This window comes from Ambystoma mexicanum, chromosome 14 (genome assembly GCF_040938575.1).
Source record: "Ambystoma mexicanum isolate Mex_15411 chromosome 14, UKY_AmexF1_1, whole genome shotgun sequence".
Classification (NCBI taxonomy): domain Eukaryota; kingdom Metazoa; phylum Chordata; class Amphibia; order Caudata; family Ambystomatidae; genus Ambystoma; species Ambystoma mexicanum.
In genome coordinates this window covers 393,154,123-393,177,814 of record NC_090940.1, presented here as the reverse complement: position 1 = coordinate 393,177,814, position 23,692 = coordinate 393,154,123, and the positions used below count along the sequence as shown (strand labels likewise).

General features: G+C 47.5%; 1 protein-coding gene across 1 annotated transcript in view; it reads right to left on the bottom strand.

Annotated features, from left to right (window-relative positions):
* Positions 1–23,692, bottom strand: part of PLEKHG3 (pleckstrin homology and RhoGEF domain containing G3) — a 352,319-nt gene that overhangs the window by 167,997 nt on the left and 160,630 nt on the right. Inside the window, exons 10-12 of the mRNA XM_069638314.1 lie at positions 22,956–23,042; positions 20,452–20,485; positions 11,501–11,596 (exon numbers count right to left, since the gene is read on the bottom strand). Coding sequence (XP_069494415.1) covers positions 11,501–11,596; positions 20,452–20,485; positions 22,956–23,042 — 217 coding nt within the window. The remainder of the gene's footprint in view (positions 1–11,500; positions 11,597–20,451; positions 20,486–22,955; positions 23,043–23,692) is intronic.

Genomic DNA, 23,692 nt, shown 5'->3' with positions numbered 1-23,692 from the left:
ACCGGTTCAAAAGAACACGGAAGCTGATTCTCCGCGCTTCTCAGCTGTTCTCAGCAATTTCGAGTGGCGTTGTGTTTCTTGGATCTTGAACCTCCGGCTTTTGAACTCTGGCTTCTGTTTTATCTGGACTGCTTTTGCCTGCTCCTTGGATTTGGTTGCCTGAACTACTGTCTAAACGGAATTTGGGACTTTCTGGCTTGCATCGTTGGACCTGCTTCTTACGGATATTGGACTTGGCTTTTTTGGAACTTTCAAGTATTATCTTCCTCGGATCTTGGACCCCTTTTTCTGCTCTGGATATTCTTGGACCTGCTTCTGAAACTCCCTGGCTCAAGGGTGTTTGGTTTGGACTTCGGCTCAGCATCACGTCCAGCCCCCAAGGGTGGGGGTCCTGAACACCAACTTCCCCGGCTGTCTTCCCGGCCTGGTTGTACTCCCGGTTCGGTAGGTCCCACTCCATTATCTAGAATATTGATTATTCCGAAATGTATTGCCTTGTACTTACACTCACCTGCTTTTCCTTTGTAGCACCTGGTGCCCGTGTTCCCGACCCTTTTATCGTCGGTGGCCTCGATAACTGGCGGGGAAGTTATTCTCTCCTTCGCTGGTGCTTGAGGACGGAGGTACCCATAGGCATCGCAGAGGTTCGTTGTGACAGACTGAGAAGCCCTCTCTGCCTTGGCTATGGATGCCACCGCCGGGGACCAGGTAGCTGCTCTGGTACAGGCTATTACGGTTCTCAGAGCCGACATGTCTGCCGCTACGGCCGCTATTCATCAGCGGCTTGACACCATACAAAGCGAACGTCATGCACTCCCTCCTGATCCGGAATTTGGGGATAGCATTCCCCAGATGAGCCCACCAGGCCCTGCTCCGACTCCTACCCCGGTCTATGTTCCCACACCGTTTCCCTTGGCCCCCCCTGAAAAGTTTCATGGAGACCCTAGTAAATTCCGTACCTTTATTAATCAATGTAAACTCCATTTTTTATGCCGCCCCCCTAGCCTTTCCCGATTCTACAACGAAGGCGGCATTCACACTCTCACACCTGGGAGGCATAGCAGCCGCCTGGGCCAACCCACTGTTAGAAACAAACAGTCCCGTATTATATGATTTCGATTTGTTAATCACGGAAATGACAAGAGTGTTTGATACTAGACACAAAGCACAGACCCGGGATCTAGAATTGTTAGAATTGGTTCAGGGTAAGAGTCCACTAGTGGATTACATTACTCGCTTTAATCAATTATCAGTAGAGACAGCATGGCCAGAGAATAAAAAGGCTGTGGTGTTTTATCGCGGCCCAAGTGAGGCAATGAAAGATGCACTAGCAGTAGTTCCTTCACTGCCAGCTCAATATCCCGAACTCGTGGATCTGGCATTACAGGTCGATGCCCGAAGGGCTGAGAGAAGAGTTGAAGCTAAAAGAACCATTCCTTTTTTAAATCCCAGTACCAGCGATTCCCCTCCTGAGCCTATGCAGATCGGTGGGGTACGTAGTCCCATCACGGCTACCGAAAGGGAACGCTGTCGAACCTCCAACGCATGTTTTTACTGCGGATTGAACGGCCATTATGTCCGGGAGTGCCCGCGACGTCCTAAACCTAAGGCGGAGGTTTTTCGGAAAGCCCGTCCCTAAATGTGGGGGTTCGGATGGGTCCTCCCTTTTCTTCCTCCTCGCCTGCAACGTTTGCGGGACCCATGCATATTCAGGCCCTTCTCTTTTTCCCCGGCAACACTCCACATCAGGTGCGTTTGGTGATCGATTCAGGAGCCACGGGGAACTACATCGACATCGCCCTCGCTGCCTCGCTTAATTTACCCGTCCTGAACAAACGACGACCGGAGCCTGTGCAAGCCGTTGATGGCTCATCGCTCGTCTCGGGCCCCATTAAGCAACAGACAGCTCCTTTGACCCTGGTCATTCACGACAAACACAAAGAAACCTTGTCATTTGATCTTATCACAACACCACAGTACGGTCTCATCTTGGGTCTTCCATGGTTACGAACCCACAACCCAATCATTGATTGGACCCAGAGTAATGTGTTATTTGAATCCCCATACTGTCAAGATCATTGTTTGGTATGCCCTGAATCGGTGACCTCCCCTTCCCAAGTGTTGGGTGCTTTGGCCCAGTTGCAACTCACGGATGAGCAGGATATGGAGTCAGATCCTCCTAACCATGTCATAGGAGTCGCCGCTTCTGGCATACCCGCGCAATACAGGGATTACCTGGATGTTTTTGACAAAGGAAAAGCCGAAGAACTCCCGCCGCACAGACCTTATGATTGCCCTATCGACCTCGTCCCGGATGCCTTAATTCCCTGTGGTCCAATCTATTCCTTGTCACCCACGGAAGATCAGGCTCTCAAGGACTACTTACTGACCGCCTTAAGAATAGGCCACATTCGCCCATCCCAGTCCCCTGCTGCCAGTCCCATCTTTTTCGTTCCCAAGAGGGAAGGGGACCTTCGTCCATGTGTAGACTACCGCCGTCTCAACCAAATCACCATTAAGAATCGATACCCGATTCCTTTGATAAACCCCCTTCTAGACAATCTTACTCACGCTGTGCTGTTTACCAAGCTCGATCTCAGGGGGGCCTACAATCTTATCCGAATAAGGAAAGGGGATGAGTGGAAAACCGCCTTTTGTACCCGACACGGACTATTCGAATATACCGTCATGCCTTTCGGACTCTGCAATGCCCCTGCGACATTTCAGAGATTCATAAATGACATCTTCCATGACATCCTAGATATATTCGTCATAGTTTATCTAGACGACATCCTGATATACTCCTCTTCTTTCTCTTTACACGTAACTCACGTTGGAGAAGTACTCCAGAGACTCAGGACCAACGCCTTATTTGCCAAGCCTGAGAAATGCCTCTCATGTCACAGAGGTGGATTTCTTGGGGTTTCACATCACTCCTAAAGGTCTGTACATGAATGCTACCAAGGTTGATGTTGTTCTGAACTGGCCTGTACCCGCGACAATTAAGGCGTTGCAATCATTTCTCGGGTTCGCAAATTTTTATAGGAGATTTATTGCAGGGTTTTCCTCCATAGCTGCACCACTTACCCGCTTGACCAGTCCCAGAGAGTCCTACACTTGGACGAAAGCACAGGATCTGGCCTTCGAGACCCTAAAGGCAGCCTTCACTTCCGCTCCCATTTTGCAACACCCGAACCCGGAGCTACCTTTTATAGTGGAGGCAGACGCCTCGTCATTCGCATTAGGTGCGGTGTTGTCGCAACATTGTCCCATCTCGGGGTTACTACACCCCGTCGCCTATCACTCCCGCAAGTTCACCACTACAGAACTACATTATACTGTAACCGAAAAAGAGTTGCTCGCTGTCAAGGACGCATTTCAGGTTTGGAGACACCACCTGTTGGGAGCAAAAAACCAAATCGTTGTTTATTCCGACCATCGCAACCTGCAAGATCTGGCAAACCTGAAATGCGTAAACAGTCGACAAGTCCGTTGGCACCTGTTTTTCTCCGCCTATGACTTTGTCATACGACACCGTCCTGGCAAAGCAGATGCTCTCTCACGCCTACAAGGTGGAGAGTCTCTTCCTGTGTTCCCCGAACACATCTTAGAAAAGAATCATGTCATCTGTCTATGTACCCCTTCAACCGACCTGGTCAGTGCCATTCGCACTTGGGCTTCTACGCATTCCGATGAAATGAGTGAATGGGATTTAGCGTATCATGAAGGGCTACCCTTCATGCAAGGCCTCTTGTTTCTCCCCACTACGGACACACGCATACAGGCTCTTGAGTGGTCTCATGACGCCCCAGTCAACGGGCATCCAGGACTACAAAAAACCCTCACATTATTAAAGAGATGGTGTTGGTGGCCGTCCATGCGTCGAGATGTAACTAACTATGTTCTAAACTGCCCAATCTGTGCCCAATGTAAAAATACCAGAGGACGCCCGTTGGGTCTGCTTTAACCATTGCCCATTCCTCCTCGTCCCTGGCATACTGTAACCATGGATTTTATAACTGATTTGCCGAAGGTCCAGGGTCATGATACCATATGGGTTGTGGTGGATGCATTCACCAAGATGGCACGCTTCATCCCAGGCACCGGCATTCCTTCAGCACCGACACTAGCCAGATTGTTTTTTCAATCGATATTCTGTCTCTTCGGATTGCCTTCAGTAGTCATTTCCGATAGGGGCTCCCAATTCACCTCTAAGTTTTGGCGTTCCCTTACTCGCCTCTTGGGCATTGATGCTCGGTTCTCGTCTTCATACCACCCCGAGACTGACGGCCAGACCGAACGCTGTAATCAGACACTAGAACAGTATCTTCGCTGTCTTTCACTTCAACATCAATATACCTGGTTCCAAGTATTGCACCTTGCAGAATTTGCATATAATAATGCCCCTCATTCTGCCACCGGTTTCTCTCCGTTTTATTCTATGTATGGGCAACATCCCAGAGTTTTTCCCATTCCTGACTTCTCCGCTACATTAACTCCTGCGGCAGCTGTCTGCATTAGGGATCTAAAAAACGTACATGCTCAAACCTTGGTGCATTTAAAGGATGCCCAGACTGCCATGTGCCGTGCGGCCAATAGACATCGTGACCCGAGCCCTTGTTACTCGGTTGGGGATAAGGTGTGGTTGTCCACCCGCCACCTACGGATACCTGGTTACCGTAAGCTCCTTCCCCGTTTTGTTGGCCCGTACCGGATTTCGAGGGTCATTAACCAAGTGGCCTTTCGCCTGACCATTCCTTCCTCTTGGCGCATACACCCCGTGTTTCATACTTCCCTGTTGAAACCCTGCCGGCCCCTCACGAGACCACTGCTGCCGCCGGCTCCTCTAGTGCAAGGGTCCTCCGATGAATATGAGGTGAAGGACATATTGGGTTCGTGCCTTCGGAAAGGGATCTTGTACTACCTGATTGATTGGGCCGGCTTCGGCCCGGAAGAGAGATCTTGGGAGCCCGCGTCTCATGTTCATGCCCCCGTTAGTGTCTCGATTCCACCGGGAGCACTCGTCTTGCCCACGTGGACGTGGGCCTTTGGGTGGGGGTTCTGTCACGATCCGCGCAGCACCATCCAACTCCCAGCGCAGCACCGCCCACCTCCCAGCGCCGCGCAACACCGCCCACCTCCCAGCGCCGCGCAACACCGCCCACCTCCCAGAGACATCTTGCCTGCGGCGGTGGCCTTGGCCGGGCGCTCCCCTTCAGAGGCCATGGTGCCGGGCTCCCCGGAAGAGGGAGGCGGCACACGACAGCTTGGAGACTGTGGCCGCGATGGCGCTGGGGTGGGTTGAGCCTCACCACTCCGGCGTCCTGGTCACATAGGCAACGCCCACGTGTTGCCGTAGGAGCGGCCCGCTCATCCAATCATATTGCTGCTCCCCGGCTGCGAGGGTCACGTGATACGCTGCGTCGCTCACGTGACCCAGTGAAGAAGCGATCACGTGACTCGATCACCGGTTCAAAAGAACACGGAAGCTGATTCTCCGCGCTTCTCAGCTGTTCTCAGCAATTTCGAGTGGCGTTGTGTTTCTTGGATCTTGAACCTCCGGCTTTTGAACTCTGGCTTCTGTTTTATCTGGACTGCTTTTGCCTGCTCCTTGGATTTGGTTGCCTGAACTACTGTCTAAACGGAATTTGGGACTTTCTGGCTTGCATCATTGGACCTGCTTCTTACGGATATTGGACTTGGCTTTTTTGGAACTTTCAAGTATTATCTTCCTCGGATCTTGGACCCCTTTTTCTGCTCTGGACATTCTTGGACCTGCTTCTGAAACTCCCTGGCTCAAGGGTGTTTGGTTTGGACTTCGGCTCAGCATCACGTCCAGCCCCCAAGGGTGGGGGTCCTGAACACCAACTTCCCCGGCTGTCTTCCCGGCCTGGTTGTCCTCCCGGTTCGGTAGGTCCCACTCCATTATCTAGAATATTGATTATTCCGAAATTTATTGCCTTGTACTTACACTCACCTGCTTTTCCTTTGCAGCACCTGGTGCCCGTGTTCCCGACCCTTTTATCGTCGGTGGCCTCGATAACTGGCGGGGAAGTTATTCTCTCCTTCGCTGGTGCTTGAGGACGGAGGTACCCATAGGCATCGCAGAGGTTCGTTGTGACACCGGCCTACTGGCCCACCACCGCTCGTTCGTGTTCACGCCACCAGTTAAGATGTGGGCATTCTCATCTCTGCTGCTTCTCTGACCTCGGCTCGTCGGTCGGGTAGGATGCCAACCCTCAGGTGTTAAATCCTGGTTGCTTGCCCTCCTTGCGGACACTGACAGGACGTCATTGATTTGGACGCTCGCCTCTGCGTAGAGGTTCACATTGCTCTGTAGGAGTTTCCTCTCTTATACACGCCGCAGGAATAAACAGAACTTCACTGACCATGGTGTTCAGGCTGTGTTCAGCATTGCCTGTAACCAATACATGTTAAGAAGGATCTTTGTAGAATATAGTTTTTCACATCCATATATGCAGACGAGGAGGTTTGGACCGGGAATTCTGTACTGGAATGGGAGCCCTTGTGTCCAAAGAGGGGTGTCACTCCCAGGGAGGTCCCACTTGACAGATAGCTAAGGAGAGTCATGCCTCCCTAGCCTCAAAGGGGGTTGGGCTCCCTTCTGGGGAGAAGGGGCGAATTGTCCAGATTCGTCACACGTGCCAAACTACAAATGTGGATCTTCACTACTTGTCTCACAGCATAATGTTGCAGCAGAAGTTACCCAATCCCTCCTCTGTGCAATGACGTTATGAAAACAGCACGTGTATTGTGTAGCAATGCATGCAAATTTGTAATTATTAATTTACCTTGCGTAAATCTTTTTCCTTGCATGTTTCATGTACATTCAACCATCAGATTAGCCAAGCCATGATTCAACTACAGTAACTTAAACCACAAGTCCACTTTTGTGATATTACCTAGTTGCATTTTTCTTGCACACTGTGCATATAAACCTACGTAATGTGCACTTTATGGTATAGCAAAACTAAGCAATAGAAACCCTGTACATTTACCTCAAGCGTTCAAATCTGTGCATAAGCACTTGAAACTTTCAGCACTTGAAATCTTCAGCACTTTCACAGGGTTGATGACTGTCGGTAAGATTTTCATCTTTTTGATACATCTTCCTGACCTGTGTCAACCCCAGAACTTTTTTGCTTGGACTTGGTAATTATTTTACCTTGTCCCTAAGTGAGTGGGAATCATTTTCCCCCTCACCTAGTCTTTTACAGTTTTTATGGGTGCCCTTTTAATGTCTCTCCATAGAGTATGATTGGAGTTATTTATTTATATTTTTTTTAAAGAGCTCACACAGCCCTCAGGCATCAAGGCGCTGTTACAGGAATTGCTCGTTTTAGTTGCGTAGTTGTTTGTCTTAGTTGCGTATTTATAACTCGCTTAAATACCCAGAGGTTTCTAAGCGCGGGCCCAGGGATCGGACATGTGTTGCTTCGTGTCGTCTTGCTTCCAAGGCGTGCACGTTGCCGCTGAGCTATCCTCCCTTTCCTAGAACTTTGGACTGACTAATGTACTATGGCAGCACACAGCATTTTAAATGTAGTGGCTTCCTTTTTAATTCTCTCATTATTTATTGGGTGAATTACTATTCCCAAGAAGTAAAGTGGGATTTCCATCCACTTTACATTGTATATAGTGCACGAGCACACCCCACCTTATGTGGAGTGCTGAGGAGATACAACGTATCCTCTTTCTTACTTTACTGGTAACATTTTTGTTACAATTGCAAGTTTACTTGAATGGCTAGTGGCAGTGGATTTACCCAAGCGAATTTGTAGTCTCATTACTTGCAGGCTGTTAAATCAGCCTCAGGAATGCACAGAAGGGCCACCATTCTGCTAGAATGGTGGGCTCCTTTTTTCGCCATTTCTTGTTTACTTTTTGTTTCTGAGGTCTTGCCCTGCCATTCTAGGCAGGAGCGACTGTGGTGGAGTTTTGTCCTCGGCGGGAATCCTTTGTATTCACTGCCAAGGCTCCAGAGTGTCTGAGAAGGAAGGAAGGAAGAGAGGGTGGAGTCAAGAACTCTGCAGCCCTTTGCCGTTCACCTTGCCTGAAAGTCAACGAGTCCCAATGGGGGGCTGGTTGTCCTGAATGGACAACCAGTCCGCCCCTGTTCTGTAAACTGCAGGGAGAGTTTGCAAAAGTTGTGCTGTAGGTCCTGATAAATACTCGGAACCTGGAAGCTGCTGAAAAGTCGCCACTGGAGCCGACTCCGTAGAGGAAGACGTAATAATAATAATAATGTTGCATTCATATAGCACTACGAGCCCTCAGGTATCTGAGCGCTGCTTATTACTACCCATGGTGTGTGGTGTTCATGGTGCACGTAGAAAAGACATCTATAGCGATTTCCAGCATCCGGAGTGCCTGCTGTTTAACTGGAGCCAGTTGCAACCCTTCCTTCCAATTGACCTGGGGGTCCCGAATGTGACAACACCTACCCAGAGGCTGAAGAGATCCACGAGTCTCAAAAAGAGCTGCATTTTGGGCCATCCCATAAAATGCTGCGACCTTGCTTGGCTCCAAACCGCCAATATCAAAAACTGAAAAGTCAAATCTGGAACAATAGATGAATACAACTATTTGATCGAACAGTTTATATTCAATTTAATTTACATTTCATGAAAACAAAAATACATCATAAATGCATACAACAGCACTAATTGAATCATTAAAACCTACAACTCAATTGCATACATCTAACCAAATCCATCATATACACAAACATCACATCCGCAAGATAATCTGTAAACCATCTAACTCAAACAGACATGTGGGTTACACAAACAAAAAAATCCCAAATCCAACAATTAACATATTCGAGACCAAATGCATCACAATGGTATAATTGCCTTCTGGCTAGTTCGAAACATCACTGACGGGTTTCAAACGTCTTCATTAGAGAAAAAAAAACTACAAAACATATTGGAAATACTTCAAATCCATATTTGACCATCAAGTGTGCCATATGTTGCAAAGCTAATTCAGTTTATACTTACAATTTCAAGGCCATGTAATTCAATAAGGCCTATGCATTGGCAGCGGACAACCAACATTATGGGCACCTACATAGAAAACGGGGTCATTAGCTCGGTGTGCACTATTTATGAGAAGTCCTCTGACCACAGTAGCCAAAGTGTGCCTCTACTCTCAGAACACCAACAATACCCTGGGACCTCGAGCCTGAGTGCAATGGATGGTCTTCCGAAGTCCGAATCCATCTTAAACTTTGCTGGACTTCCAGAGACACAATTCAAATCCTTGAAGTCCCCCTCACCAGAGTACAGGACCAGATTAGTGAAGAGAATCTGACCAGTGATATTCATTCTTCATCTGGCTGCAGTAAAACGTCACCAAATCCACAGAGCTGCAAGAATTCATGAAGAAACCTTTGCTGGAAGCCTCCTCTGACGACTGCTGCATTCAGTGCCCAGTTCTCTCATCTCCAAACCAAAAATTCAGGGACCGGGTCCTGTGCTGCTGCATCCTGAAGGCATCCATTCTGATGCTCTTCTTTTCTCCTAAGGTACTGTGTTGGCTTGGGTAATACTATTTTGTGAATCCTGTGAGGCTGCTGGGGTTATGTGTGGTTGGGAGTTTGGTTGGGAGTTTGCCCATACCACTTGCCCAGGCCTACTGCTTATATGCATATAGGGAGCTTTCTCTGAAGTCCCTGAACACTTAACTAACCCGACTTTCCTACAACTGAACCCTATCCTATCCTGACTTGCTTACAGCTGGCACCTAGACCACTAGGGTCCCTCTCAGCCTCTGAGAAAACTCATGCTGTAGACTATGGAAGGACTTTGATTATAAGGATTCTGTCTGGAAATTTTAACAAGTATAAAAGTACTTACTTACCAGTTAGTTCTGTAACTAACAATTGCTGGTACAAGCCATTACTAGATAAACAGTGGAACTGTCATTTTCCTGTAACAATTGTGGATGCGAGCCACTACTATTTAAGCAGTCACATGTAAAAGTATACAATTTGCGTTGGTACTGTTTAAGTATTCTTAACTGAATGAGCATACAAGCTTACCAATAAGGTTTACCTGCCTTGAATAACATTGTGCTATTCATAAAGTGTACCATTGGTTTTTGCTTTCCCTGGTCTGCTTTATATAGATCTAAGCCAGTCTTTGAGTTAATACTTGTCTTTGAGCTGCATGTAGCCCCTCTTAAAAGTATATTCTCACCTTGAATAGATGCTGCTCTTCTAAACTTGTAACCTTGGGTTGTGCTTCCCTGAATTGTTTTGGTGCTTTTCTAAAATAGTTTCATAACGTTCTTACTTGCCTTATAAACTGTATTATACATTTCTTAAATGTATACTGGGTATAACTAGCTATTATATAGCGGATAGTTACATGCCAATAGGTCAATTACATACCTTGAAATACACTGTATTTCTTAAAGTGTAATTGGGTTTTGATTTCCCCGATTTGCTTAGAGCATTCTAAAATAGTTACTGAGTGTTCCTACTTATCATTGAGTAGCGTAAGGCCCCTCCAGAAAGTAGGAGTTGTTTTACTAGCTCTGAATTGAGTTCTATAAAGTAATGCTGCAAGGTGTATACTTGTAACAGGGTTGGTTTATTATGTGATTTCTATAACGGAGTGTCACTACATGACTGACTGGGTCTACTACCCTTGAATTACTGATGGTGTTCTAAAAGTATATATAACCTGGCTTTACTCCCCAGGAATAGCGGACTGCCATTCTCAATGTGTTGTTGGTTTGACTCACCTTGACAACTGATTGTATTCTCAATAAGATTGTATCCCATAAGTATTGAGTTGGTTTTAATAATTGTGTTCATATGATGTTGATAGTGCCTACCTTTACCAAGATATATCTTGGTCTACTTGTATTCAAACCCTTTTTTTATTTTATTTCTTTTACACAATACATAGTATTTCAGTGTTTCTTTGGGCCATATGTATGCTATACTTTCTTTGTACCAATCTACAGCCCTCTCTCCCTCTCAAGATAAGCCTGGCTACTTGCACTATCTGAAATGTCACCAAGCTGATTATGATAGTTATTTTTCACATTCTGAATATATCAATGACTTGTAAGAATGTAACTGTTTTCTCCCATGTTCCTTTCCCTGCCTTGAAGCACTTTGAAACACATTGTGTATAGGCGCTCTACAAATAAACAATCAATTCAATTAATTCAATTCAATACTCTGTCCATGCTACCAAAACATGCTCAGGTGGTGCAGCCTTATACTAAGAGTGCAGCTTATGTATCACCTCAGATATGGTTTTTATGAAGTCTGGGTAGAACTTTAGAAAACCAGTCTCAACAATGACCTAACTCCCTAAATTATCCATCTCAGAAATACTTTCTAAAGGGACCTTGTGAAACTGCATACTGCAGGAAGAGTTGGTGGAATGCATTACAGTGGACAGAAATGATGCACATCCAGACATCAGGCTCAGCTTTTTTTAAAGCAGTAATAACATACCAGATTGCCTGCGACCTTGTCTGCCTTGTACAGTTGCATCTTCGTTCGGGATCACTTTCTTCACTCGCTCTGGACTGTATTTGTATCGACTTGGATCTGAAATTGGGTGACAGAAAACCAATGAGGTCTACTTTCTCACAACAACCCAGAAATAGAGTAGATACTCGGGTAAGTTTAAGAACCGACTCATAACTTAAAATTCAAGACATTGGGCCTCATTACGAGTCCGGCGTTAACCGAGGCGGTAAAACCGCCTGGTTAACGCCGGACTCGTATTACCATTCCGCCTCCGTGATTCCCGGAATTACCGGGGCATTACAACCCCGGTTTTCCAGGAATCACGGAGGCGGAATGGTGTAAATCCCCATTCCCATTGAGTCCTATGGGACTCGATGGAAATGGGGATCATGGAAACACCGGCAGCATCTCGTAATGCTGCCGGTGTTTCCTCGTCCGCCTGCATGTGGGAGGTGTTAAACCCGCCAGGTCAGACCTGGCGGGAACATCACCTCTCGCCTGCAGGGGTCGGACTCAGGCGGTCATGAAAAAAAGGTGGCGGCGGGTTACCGCCACCGTTATTTCCAGACCGCCTGGGTCGTAATGAGGCCCATTGTCTGGAAATTCTTTTGGCTTCTGTAGAACACAGTGTAGAATGAATTGATATGTACATGGTCTCAAGAACAGAACACAACAGGGCTTTCTGTGCATGCTTGGATTGCGCCCAGAGGGGAAAAACAAGACAAAGCAAAGAAGCTTGTGTACACCCAATATTTCAAGAGTGGAGGTCCATTAACGGAACAGAAGTACGGCTCGCTCACTGCAACATGTCAAATGCAGGCATTGTTGCGATTCTAAAGGTGGTTAAAGGAGAATTTATTTGCTCTGATCAGCAGTCAGTTCTTTTAAAATCTTTTAATAATGTTGGTGCATGGCCTTAAAGAAAGTGCTTTTTGTTGGGGAAAAAGTGATGAACGATGCAGGAAGGATAGTGAATACGCTTGGTATCCTTCTTCAAGAAGCATGGTCTTCGATTGAGATCCATCACTCTCCTGCTGCACACATACAGCACTTCTGTCCAGACTAAGTCCTCCAGTGGCAATCACGGTGGTACCCACATTTAGTTACTTCAGCTTGGAAAGCCTTCATGCTGCCTGTCCTTTGAGTAACTCTCCACCAGACAACCTGTGAAAAGATGAAGGCCTCTGGCATTCCAGAAACTCCAGGAAGATATCTTTTGTTTTTTAAACTTTTATTTTAATGGCAGAGATTAGGCAGTTACACGTTTGGGCAGTACAACACTATCATAGGCATATAAAACATAACATTCACATTCATTCACGTGAGTAACATCTCTCAGGTAGGCAAGAGTATATACAACAGTAGTTTACATCTTATTCATGTGAGTGGCAATGTGGCAAGAGTTAAGTCCTCATCAGTTTCTTTGAGGTAGCTGCAGAAGGCAGTGCAAACATTCCTAGGGCGGGAATGTGCTGGAAGAGAAGCAATGTATTCCTCTTTGCACGTTTGTGTCCATGTAAGGGCCGAGAGCCACATCTTAAAGGTGGGGGGTAGGGAGGGAAGAGATTTCCAACATTGTAGGATACATTTCTTAGCCACCATACATCCCACATTCAGAAACCTGGCCATTTTCTTAGTCTCGTCCCCTTTCCAGATGCCAAACAACAAGGACATAGGGTCTGGGTCAATTACAGTATCCGCAATTTCAGAGAGTGCATCAAGAATGTCTCCCCAAAACGTATGCAGCGCAGTGTATAACCAGAACATACGTGCGTGATCTGCTTTCTCCGCCCGGCACTTGGGACAGACCTGCACTAGGCCACTCTTGAACCTAGACAGTCTATGTGTGCTGTAGTACATTCCATTCAACATTTTATATTGCATACAGCGGTATCTGGAATTTAGTGAGACCCTGCACGTGTGGGAGCACATCCTCTTCCACATATCATCTGTGATATCAAGACCCAGTTCATTGGCCCATGCATTCCGGGCTTTGGGGGGCATGTCAGGCAGCCTCGTCAGCAGGGTTTTATATAGGGAGGAGACTATTTTGCTGCTGTTGCTTGAGTTTGCTATGTAGAGTAGTTCGGGGGCCTCCGGGGGTTCTGTTGGGAACGATGGCCTCTCGGATTGCAGCACGGACCCTATAGTATTGTAGGATTTCCAATGCCGAGCCAGTACAGCCAGGGCACCATGTCTGTGGGGTGAGAAATGTCCCTTCCGGGAAAAGGTTGGTCAGTGCCTGGTACCCCAGTCTGAGCCAGTGTTTGGAGAGGAGTTTGTCATTGGTGGGTTCAAGCCCGGGGAAGTTCCATATGGGAAGCCATTTATAGTAAGGGTGAGGAGTGGACGTAAGGTCAAACGGGCGGCGCCACGCCATAAGGGTGGATGCAATGGGGTCAGCTGGAGCATCAGTTGTGTAATTGCGGTGGAGGACCAGGGTTATAGTATTGATCCCGGGCGTGGCCAGTTTTTCCAACTTGACATGGGGAGGAGCAATGGGGTGTTTATACCAATGAGTGGCAAATTGGGCCTGGGCTCCTATCCAATACAGGAAAAAGTCAGGAGCTGTAAAACCTCCTTTCTCGTGAAGTAAAGACATATATTGCCATTTTTTTCTGACCACACCCGCGTGCCATAGAAATTGAGAACCCAGTGTGTGTAGAACATCAAAATATTTCTGCCCTGGCCAGAGCGGTACATTACCGAAAATGTATAGAGTTTTCAGAACTAGGATCATCTTAATAATAGTCTGCCCGCCAGAGATAGTGGAAGGGCCCGCCATCTTGTCACTTTCGATTCAAAGTACTTTGGGTCAGTGACGTAATTGCCGGCAACCAAAGCAGATCCAGATAGTGCTACTTGGACTCCCAAGTATCTGATGCCCTCGGGGGACCAGCAGAGGGGGTACTCACAGTTCGGTTGTCGGGTTGCATTGGTGAGGGGAAATATCTCAGATTTTGTGTAGTTTATGGTGAAGCCAGAGAAAGTACCTATTTTGATTATGTCCCTCAGTATGGGGTCCAGGTGGACCGATGGATCCCTGATGTATAACAGGACATTGTCCGCATATAGCGATATTATGTCCGGGGGGTGCGCCAGACGCACACCCTTACGTGAGTGCTGTGCCCAGACATAATCCGTCATTGCCTTGATGACTAATGCAAAGAGGATGGTGGAAAAGGGGCAACCTTGTTGTGTGCCCCACCGTAGGTCTAGGGGCTGTGAGGTCAGAGTTGACGAAGACTCTGGCGGTAGGGCACGTGTACAATAATTTGATATATTGGATCATATTTGGGCCCAGCTCCATTTTCTCCAGAACCGCCCACATATATTGCCAGAAGACCATATCAAAGGCTTTTTGTGTGTCCAGCGTGACCGCCTGCACCTCCTGGTCTATTCTTGAAAGGACATTAAATAACCTTCTGATATTATAGGTCGTAGAGCGTCCAGGCACGAAGCCGCTTTGATCGTCGTGGACCAGATATGGCATGGCTGGGAGGAATCTGTTAGCCAGGGCTTTGGCCAGTATTTTAGTAGCTATGTTCATGAGCGAGAGGGGCCTGTAGGACCCACACTCGTCGCCAGGCTTACCAGGTTTAAAAGGACTGTGATAATTGCCTCATGCATCGAAGGAGGGAGGATAGACTTGCGTAGCGATTCCATCCAGACCTTCAACAGTATGGGCGCTAGGATTGCGACATGTTCCTGATAAAATTTGGAGGTAAACCAATCGGGACCAGGGGCCTTGCCACGAGGGAGATCAGTGATGGCTTGAACTATTTCGTCTAATGACAACTGGGTGTCCAACTGCTCCCGTGTTGACTGGGATATGTAAGTCATGGGGATTTGATCAAGCAGGTCCGAAATGTCCTGCGTGTTGTGTTTGTGCCGTGGAGTGTATAGTTTGCCATAGAATTGTGAAAATATTGAGAGCATTTGCTGGTCCGACCATTGTTGAATCCCATTCGCATCCTTGATGCACTGGATCTGGGCCCTACCCCCTTCTGCCCAGGCCAGTCTGGCAAGCGTCCTCCCCGGTCTTGCGCCATCCCCGTATTTCTTTGCTGCGATTGGTCGTGCCAAATATTCTATTTCCCATATTGCATGAGTTTCAAAAGATTCTAGTTCCGCTCTGATTTGAGTAACTTGAGCAGTGTTGTGTCAGTAGCACATTCACGCTCCAGATCCTTAAGTTTAGTTTCGGACCATTGTAGATAATTCCTAATGGTTCTCAAGAACCCCGCTTCCCAAGAGATAGCCATGCCCCTAATATAAACCTTGAAGGCCTCCCACCTGATCCCGGGGGTAGTTTCTCGACGGGGATTGCACTCAAAGAAGGTCTTTAAGTCCAAAAGAATCTCAGCTTTGAACACCACATCGAGTAGCGCTTCAGATTTGAAACGCCAGGAGTTGCAGGGTGGCGGGGAGGACCCAAGCTCCACACTATGCGTCACAGGTGCATGATCGGATAGGGTGCGTGCCAGAATACAAGTATCCGTGATCCTGCCGACTAAGTCGCACGTTGCCAGATACAGGTCTATTCTAGATGAACTGTCGTGGACAGAGGAATAGAAGTTGTACTCGCGCAATTGAGGGTGAAGTGTCCTCCAGACATCTCGCAGGCCAAGTGCTGCCATGTGTGCGTGTAGTCTCCTGGCCGCACGTGAGAGGACCCTAGGTGCCATGCCCGTTCTGTCCATGATATTATCAAGTATAAGATTCATGCCCCCCCCCCCCACCCATATTATCGGGACTCCAATATATCCCAGTAGTATAGCGGCAACTATGTCAAAAAGTTCGGGCCATAAGTATTTGCTAGTAGACATTCCCTGGTGTGTAGCGTACAGTGCAGGATAATGTATCCCCCCTCAGAATCTATAAGACTTTTCTTCAATACAAATTTGACAGACTTGTGGATTAAGGTCATCAATCCTCTGGATTGTGTGGAGTATGTAGTGTAAAACCTATTTGGGCCCCACGAGGGTGCCAAGCCAGATGCAAGGTGACCAATGGCATGCGTCTCTTGCAGAAGGAGGATCTTCACCCCATGTCTTGTCGCAGATGCAATGATCTTGCAAGCCTTAGTGTAGTTGCCTATCCCTCGAACATTCCATGACATCATTCCGGTGGCCATACCATTAGTTAAGGGAACATCCCAGCAAGGCTGACTGCATATATACAGTGTGTCTGTGGTTATGTAGCTATGCAATCTACCCAGTAGTGTGCCTATCCCTCCCCCCGCACCCCTATGAGGTGGACCCCCCCACCCCCCAACTTGGCCCAACCTTCGAACAGGCCCAACAGCAACTTGTGTGCGACATGAACGTCATAACAAGGTTGCAGTCGCAATGGGGTGTGCCGCTGCCGTGAAACCAACTTATATGGTAACCCGAAGGGTACCGTTACCATTTTCTCAATGATTGCGGCGACTAGCCGTCCCCCTTCAGCACCTGAAGTGAAAGCGTGGTAGCCAAATTTTAACTTGCAAACAGGTAGGAGTTGAAGCCCAGGTGAAGCGAAACAATGGTGAGGAAATAATGAGGCAAGATCAGTAGTTGCCTGTGCGGCACATCCCATAGATAGACAGATCAGGATAGCCCATGCAGGGCGCTAATATGTAATCTGGCGGTTTGGCCTGTCAGTCCATAGGCATTGAAGCACATAGTGAAAGTTGTAAGAGGTGCCGGGAACTCATTGGCCAGAAGGAGCATAAGCTCGAGAAGTGGGGAATCAGAACATGAATAGAGAATCCCCAATTGGGTCAGTCATTCTCCATTAGATCAGCGGGGCCTGTAATTGGATGTGCTCTTCGATGAACTTCACCTCCTCGTCCGGTACCGTGAAAAAGTACAGTTTGTTATTGAAGGTAAATTTCAGGCGGGCGGGAAACAGTACGGCGTAGGCAATGTTTCTTTACCTGAGCAGTTTTTTAACTCTGATGAATTGGTGTCACTCTTGTTGCACTCCAGTGGAAAAATCTGGGAAGATCCAGACAACCTGTGCGTCCGGCCCGAGTTCGCCCTTTTCTCGTGCAAGGCGGAGTATTTGATCCCTGTCCCTATAGCTTCAGGTTTTCGCTATAAAATTGGTCTTGGAAAATCGCCAGGTTTGGGGCACGGGGTCAGTGCGCGGTGCGCCCGTTCAACTGCGAAGAAAGGGGACAGGGAGGTGTCTCCAAGCAGTTCTTTGAGCATTTTTTCAGTTGCTAGCTCTAACGGCCTTTGAGCGCGTTCTCCGGGACCCCTACTATGCGTATGTTATTCCTACGCGATCTGGACTCCAAATCATCACATTTGGCTTTGACTGATTTCAAGTCTCTAACAAGAGTGGCCACAGTGTCTTGCAGTACCGCAACTCTGTGCTCGTTGGTGCTGATCCTAGTTTCCGCCTCCGTGATCCTGGATCCATGTTGGTCCAACTTGGTTTTGGGAGATGCAACATTGGCATTAATGTCATCCAGTTTTTCATGGAAGGAGGCAAAGTTCTTGGCCATGGATTCCATCATGGTGGAGGGGGCATCCACCTGTGCGTCCACGTCCTCATGAGTTGAGGCGGGCTGTCCCTGTTCAGGCCTCGGTGTTAGCTTAGCGAACCTATCCATATCACCCGACTTGCTCGCGCCACAGGACCTGTTCGACATTGTAAGGCACAGCCGAGCTCCCAGGCGCAGGCAGAGTGATCCAGCTATCAGTGTGCGTGTGAGAGTGCGCAATGGCAAGATTTTGATGGTAGTGGTCAACTGAGGTGTAGCACAGGGCAAAGATGGATGAGGACCAAGATCCGAAGCTGGGAGTCCCAAGTCAATGTACCAGGCAGGAGAACCCACACTGCTTAGCAGGAGAAGATAAGGTTTCCGAGGTGGAGATGTGCTCTAAGTGTGGTGCCACCTATCCGTCGGGAGGGAGGGTCTGCGGCTCACCTGGACGGGGGAGCGGATTGCACAGTGTTTATGCCCCCCACTCTCACAGCCGCTCATATACAGCAGCGCTTGCAAGGCTTGATATGGCGCTCCGAGGAGAGACACGTGGGGGGTGGGGGGGGGGGAGTGCAGTCAGCGGTGCCCAGCCTCTTGAAGCAGATATGACCATGCAGAAGCGCAGGATAATTCAGAAGGATTGACTACTCACAGGCTCTGGATATGATGTGCTTCACTGGTGAGATGCCCAATGCAGTCCAAAGGGCTGGGCCAACGCGGTTAAAGTGCAGTCTCAGATAAGGTTGGGCCCAAATGGCTTGTCAGCCGATCCAGGGAGCAGCAGGCATCCACAGTAAGAAAAGCAGAGGGATGTGCACGAGTGCTGGCAGTGTTTACAGGTGGCCGGGGAGTGCCTACTAGTGCAAGGTTTGTGCTCAGGGTAGGCGCCCAGATGTATCCACATAGGATGTGCAAGTGGGCTTGTGTGGCTTGCTCCAGATAATCCTCTGGACATGCCCCTATGGTGCAATCCAGAGCTGTATTGGCGCTCCGTGATCGGCACAGCATGTACTAGGACCCAGATAGTCAGATTCCGTAGGTGCACTCCGCTGCACCCCTCTGAGGGGCCGCCAAAGGCAGCAGAGTGTTCGGGGGGGGTCCAAGGCATGCGCGCCGGCAGTCTGATGTTCGCCTCAGAGTGTGCCCAGCAACGAGCACACAGGAACAGGCGTGGGGGCGGGGGCACAGGAGGCACCGCACGTCAGGCTCCCAAGGGCAAGCCCCACTCAAGCAGGCCGCAGGAGAGGGAGGCAGCTCCGGCCCAGCATCCGTGCGCCCCGGCTCCAAGTAGGGGAGGCGAACTCCCAGTACAGCCCCCTGGGCAGCTGGAGATGGGTAAGGTGCAGAGGGGCCCAGCGCACATTGGCGCGAGTCTGCCAAAGGAGCGGGACGCAGTGGAGCCCCCAGTGGCAGGGCCGTCTCGCACTCTTGGACCCAGGGTATCCACAGGAGGCACATCGGATGAGGCAGGGAGGAGCTCGCCCACTCAAGGTAGGTGATCAGTGAAAAGCAAAGCACTCAGCCCCAATGCGACGCCCGCAGGTGGTGGTTATTTATTCCAGAAGTGATCCACCGGGAGCAGGAGACGGAGGAGCTGGCCAGCTCGATCCGTGTTGTGCAGCGTCATGGCCGCCTCAGGACGCGCAGCTCCGTTAATATCGCAGGGGCCTCTGGTGGCTCACAGGATAGTCCGTTGCCTCTGATTTTTGGACCACAATCGCCCACCACTTCAGTCTGCGTGTGGGTCAGATTTCAGGATGGGGGTTCCCGGGGGTCCGCCACAGCAGGAGGATGTCCGTTGGTCCAGCATGGAGCTGCAGGGCTAGGCAGCCATCTTTGGGCTGCTCAACAGCGTCCCCCAACTCCAGGAAGATATCTATTCCAGAAGGGAAACCACTACAAGTCCTATAACTCAAACACCACAAATCTTAATGTAATCAGAATGCTGGAATTCCAATTCCTTGTAAAACCGACCACATGTTCCTCTCCCAGTGCTTGTGATGCCCCGAGACCTGGGCTGCCTATGAAAAGTCTTGTAACATGCTAGTGAAATATAGCCCCTGGCAATTTGGCTCAATCACGCTGTAGCAGTTCAGAGAACAATGTCAATTGTGCACTTTCCTTTTGGAGAGATTGTTGGGGAATTTCATAGTAGCATGATTTGATAGGAGCACATTTTCCAGATTTCAGATTAGCTTGGAATGATGAGCAAAGTCTCATCTAAATATTACCCGTATTGAAACCCAATGAATTCTCAACATGTCAACCTAAGCACTAACTGAGGACAAGTAGGAATGAAGAGCCGAGTGTCTATATTGCTGGAGGAAGCAGCAAAAGGAATACATTGAGGGGCACAGGATGGAAAGAAGAATTTATTAAAATGGGTATGACAATCCAAAGCTAATAAGAAAATAAAGACAAGATGAAGAAACAAATTCTTAAGGGTGATACTTACAAAGGGCATCCATCTCCAAAATGGCTTCCTTCGCCTGCAATAAAAAAAAAGGAAGTCAATGTGTTTGTGAATTTGGGAGGGGATGCTCTGGTGGCAAACAAAAGATTTACTTTACTGAGAAAAACATTTAGGTAAAGTCTGACATTCCATACTGCTCAAATATTCAGTTCTACACCTAACAGTTATTTGTGTCACAGCAGCAGAGAACATTGAGTATATGAGTTGAGAGTCTGCTAAATGTTCACAGTAATCCAGTTTTTGTATAAAATAACTGAGCATGGACTGACAAGCCGCACAAAGTTAAACCAGAGCCCTGATTGAAAGGATTGAAGATGAATGCCAGATAAGAATCTTAGACCATCTGCTTACAATGATGAAAACAAAGGCCTGTCAGTGTAACCAAAAGGGCTCGCCATAAAGGGTCAGGCTTTGGAGAACAAACCTTAACTTCTCTAAACATGTCAACCTAAAAGCAACGCATTTTGCACCATAAAAACATAGTTCATTATTCATTAAGAGTGTGCATGGTCAACACTGTTTCGTTCAATAATAATTAAGAATATCTAATAGATTCCTCACAGAGAAATATTGTTTGAGATGTAATCCACTCCACTGCTCTTTCAAGTACTTCTTTATTGAGAGCTTAGCTCTCCTGCTTCATTATTCACCGGAATACCTCAATGGTTATGTAGGACCAGAATGCTCATTTACAGGTCAATGACACATGCATGTGATGTGGACATATATAGTTCGTCCTGGCTACCTTGCAAAGGTATATTTGGAAAAAGTGATTTCCACGCTAGTTTCGGTAGGTACAGTAGGATTTATTTCAGTGTGGACTCATGTCCTAGTGGTGGTCAGCCGACACGTGTTTCGACGTCACAACAGCATTCGCTCGGCCCAGATGAGCTAACACAGCCACCGGCCCATCAAGAATCAAGACTGAATACACAGGAACTTCTTCTAACCCCAAAAGGGAACCCACCCAGGGCCACTAACAATCATGCACCTGAGCCTTGATAAAGACCCACAAGGTCGAAACTCGTGTCGGCTGCCCACCACTAGGACCATGAGTACACACTGAAATAAAACCTACACTGTACCAACTGTAACTAGCGTGGGAATCACTTTTTCCAAATATACCTTTGCAAGGTAGCCAGGAGTTTTTCTCTAACCATACCAAGAGATGTGTGTTTCACCTCAAGTAACCTGTGACCTCGCATAGATAATGGCAATAAAAAATAACTAGAGCTTAGCGCAGGAGTGTTCAGGAACTAGGGCCCATTCTCATCTGACATGTAATTAAAGGTCACCGTTAAGAATGAGTGTAAGGGTCACAACTCACTTCCAACTACTGTTTCATGGCCTATACCATTGGTGCACCTCACAAAATAGGACGTAAAGCCTATTTCACAACTATCAGAATCGTGTGTGTGTGTGTGGGAGCCCCATGTAGTTTAAAGTAACAGGGGTGCTGCAGCATATGAGGGGATCTTCATGTGGCAGGCCAGCACTTCATTTCAAGCTCAATCCCTGTGAAGAAAGGCTGCAGACACCTGCTGATGTGATGTAGCGTTTATGTAGTGCTCACACGTACAGTTTGCTATTGAGCCTGGGTGTATACCTGCAGTCTGTACAGTGGCTTATTGAATTCAACAAAAATAAAATGAATGATAGAATAAGCATAACGAGCAACTGATTTATGAGCAGACACTGTCAAAGTAAGGAGATGCACCCTCTACAATAATGTTCAAACACACTGGTTAGATGGAGCGAAGCAGCATTTACGGGACTGACCCTCGCCCTACATCATTGTCAATGGTCTAAGAGCTGCGGTCATTTACACTCAAAAGTTGATAGGGAGTTCCGTAAATGCTGCTTCGCTCCCTCTAACTAGGGTGTTTGAACAATATTGCAGAGGGTGCATCTCCTTACTTTGACAGTGTCTGCTCAGTTGCTCGTTATGCTTTTTAGACCATTCATTTTATTTTTGTTGAATTCAATAAGCCACTGTTAACATTGCAGGTAAACACCCAGGTAAAAGGAACATTGCAAAACTACTTGCAGCAACAGCGGGGAAAGAAAACGTATACAAAACTACCCCTCCTGTAGTGTTTCTATTTAGATGGGAGAATTCCCTGCGTGCACCCGTCTCGCAAGAGCCCTTCAACTGAGGCACCAATGAGGAAAAAAACTGGACCATCTAATTCATGGAGAATCCAATGGCAAACAATACGTCCACTAGGCAAAATCAGAGCTCCTATGCTTTGAGCTTCGCAGCAGTGATCTATGGAAACATTCTGAATGTATGTACCTTCTTGTGAACATACAAAAAAAAGTGTAGTTCTAATGCACACAAAGGTACAGATCTGCTCAGAATGCACAATATTTTCTCGTGTTTCATTTCTTTCTTCAATATCCTGCCAGGTAGACACTTTGTGAAGTAGATCCAATGTACAGATCAGAGCTCTGTTCTAAGATCCCCGGACATTGCAATAGATCACCTTCTGAGGAATAATGGCGTGATGGTTTTCTAAAAGCAGCTCCTTGATGTGATGAGTCCACAAACGTTTCTCTTCAACTGTTCGGACCTACACAGAAGGAAAAGCAGATGGCTTATTTCAAAGATTAACATGACGAAGGCAGGCCATAGTTAAAGATGACCAAATTGAGTGGGTCATATCAGCCCAACCGGAAAACAGAGCAGCCTTTGCTGCAGGTTTATGGCAGAATATGAACCGGAATATATTATGTTAACAGCAGGGGAAAAAAGGTTCTCACATATTTAAAAAAAAAAAAAAGACAAAGTAAAGGAAATCAAAAGAAACATTCACACAGGCTACGTTGTAAAAACTAAAGTATTGATATTAAATTAAAACGTTTGGGTGAAAAATATCAAACTGAAGATGTCTCATTTAAATGCTTTATAACATTATAATGGACAGTCCATAGAAAATAAATGAAATAGTTGGGAGTCCATATTGTTTACATTTCCCCTCTTTTAATTCAAATTGTACTGACTTGTGCCATCACACCTGAGCAGAAGGCACAGTAAAAGCATGCATCATATTTCCAGGCTGCCCAAGGCGTGTGTGAAGTAAGTGACCCATATCCATGAACACAACACTGAAGGTTGATGGCTGGAAGCTTATGAATACATCTTAACCACTGGCAACTGCTGGCCAACCCTCCCGACCATCGGTTTCAGCCTCCCATGCCATTACAGAAGTGGAAAACCCAT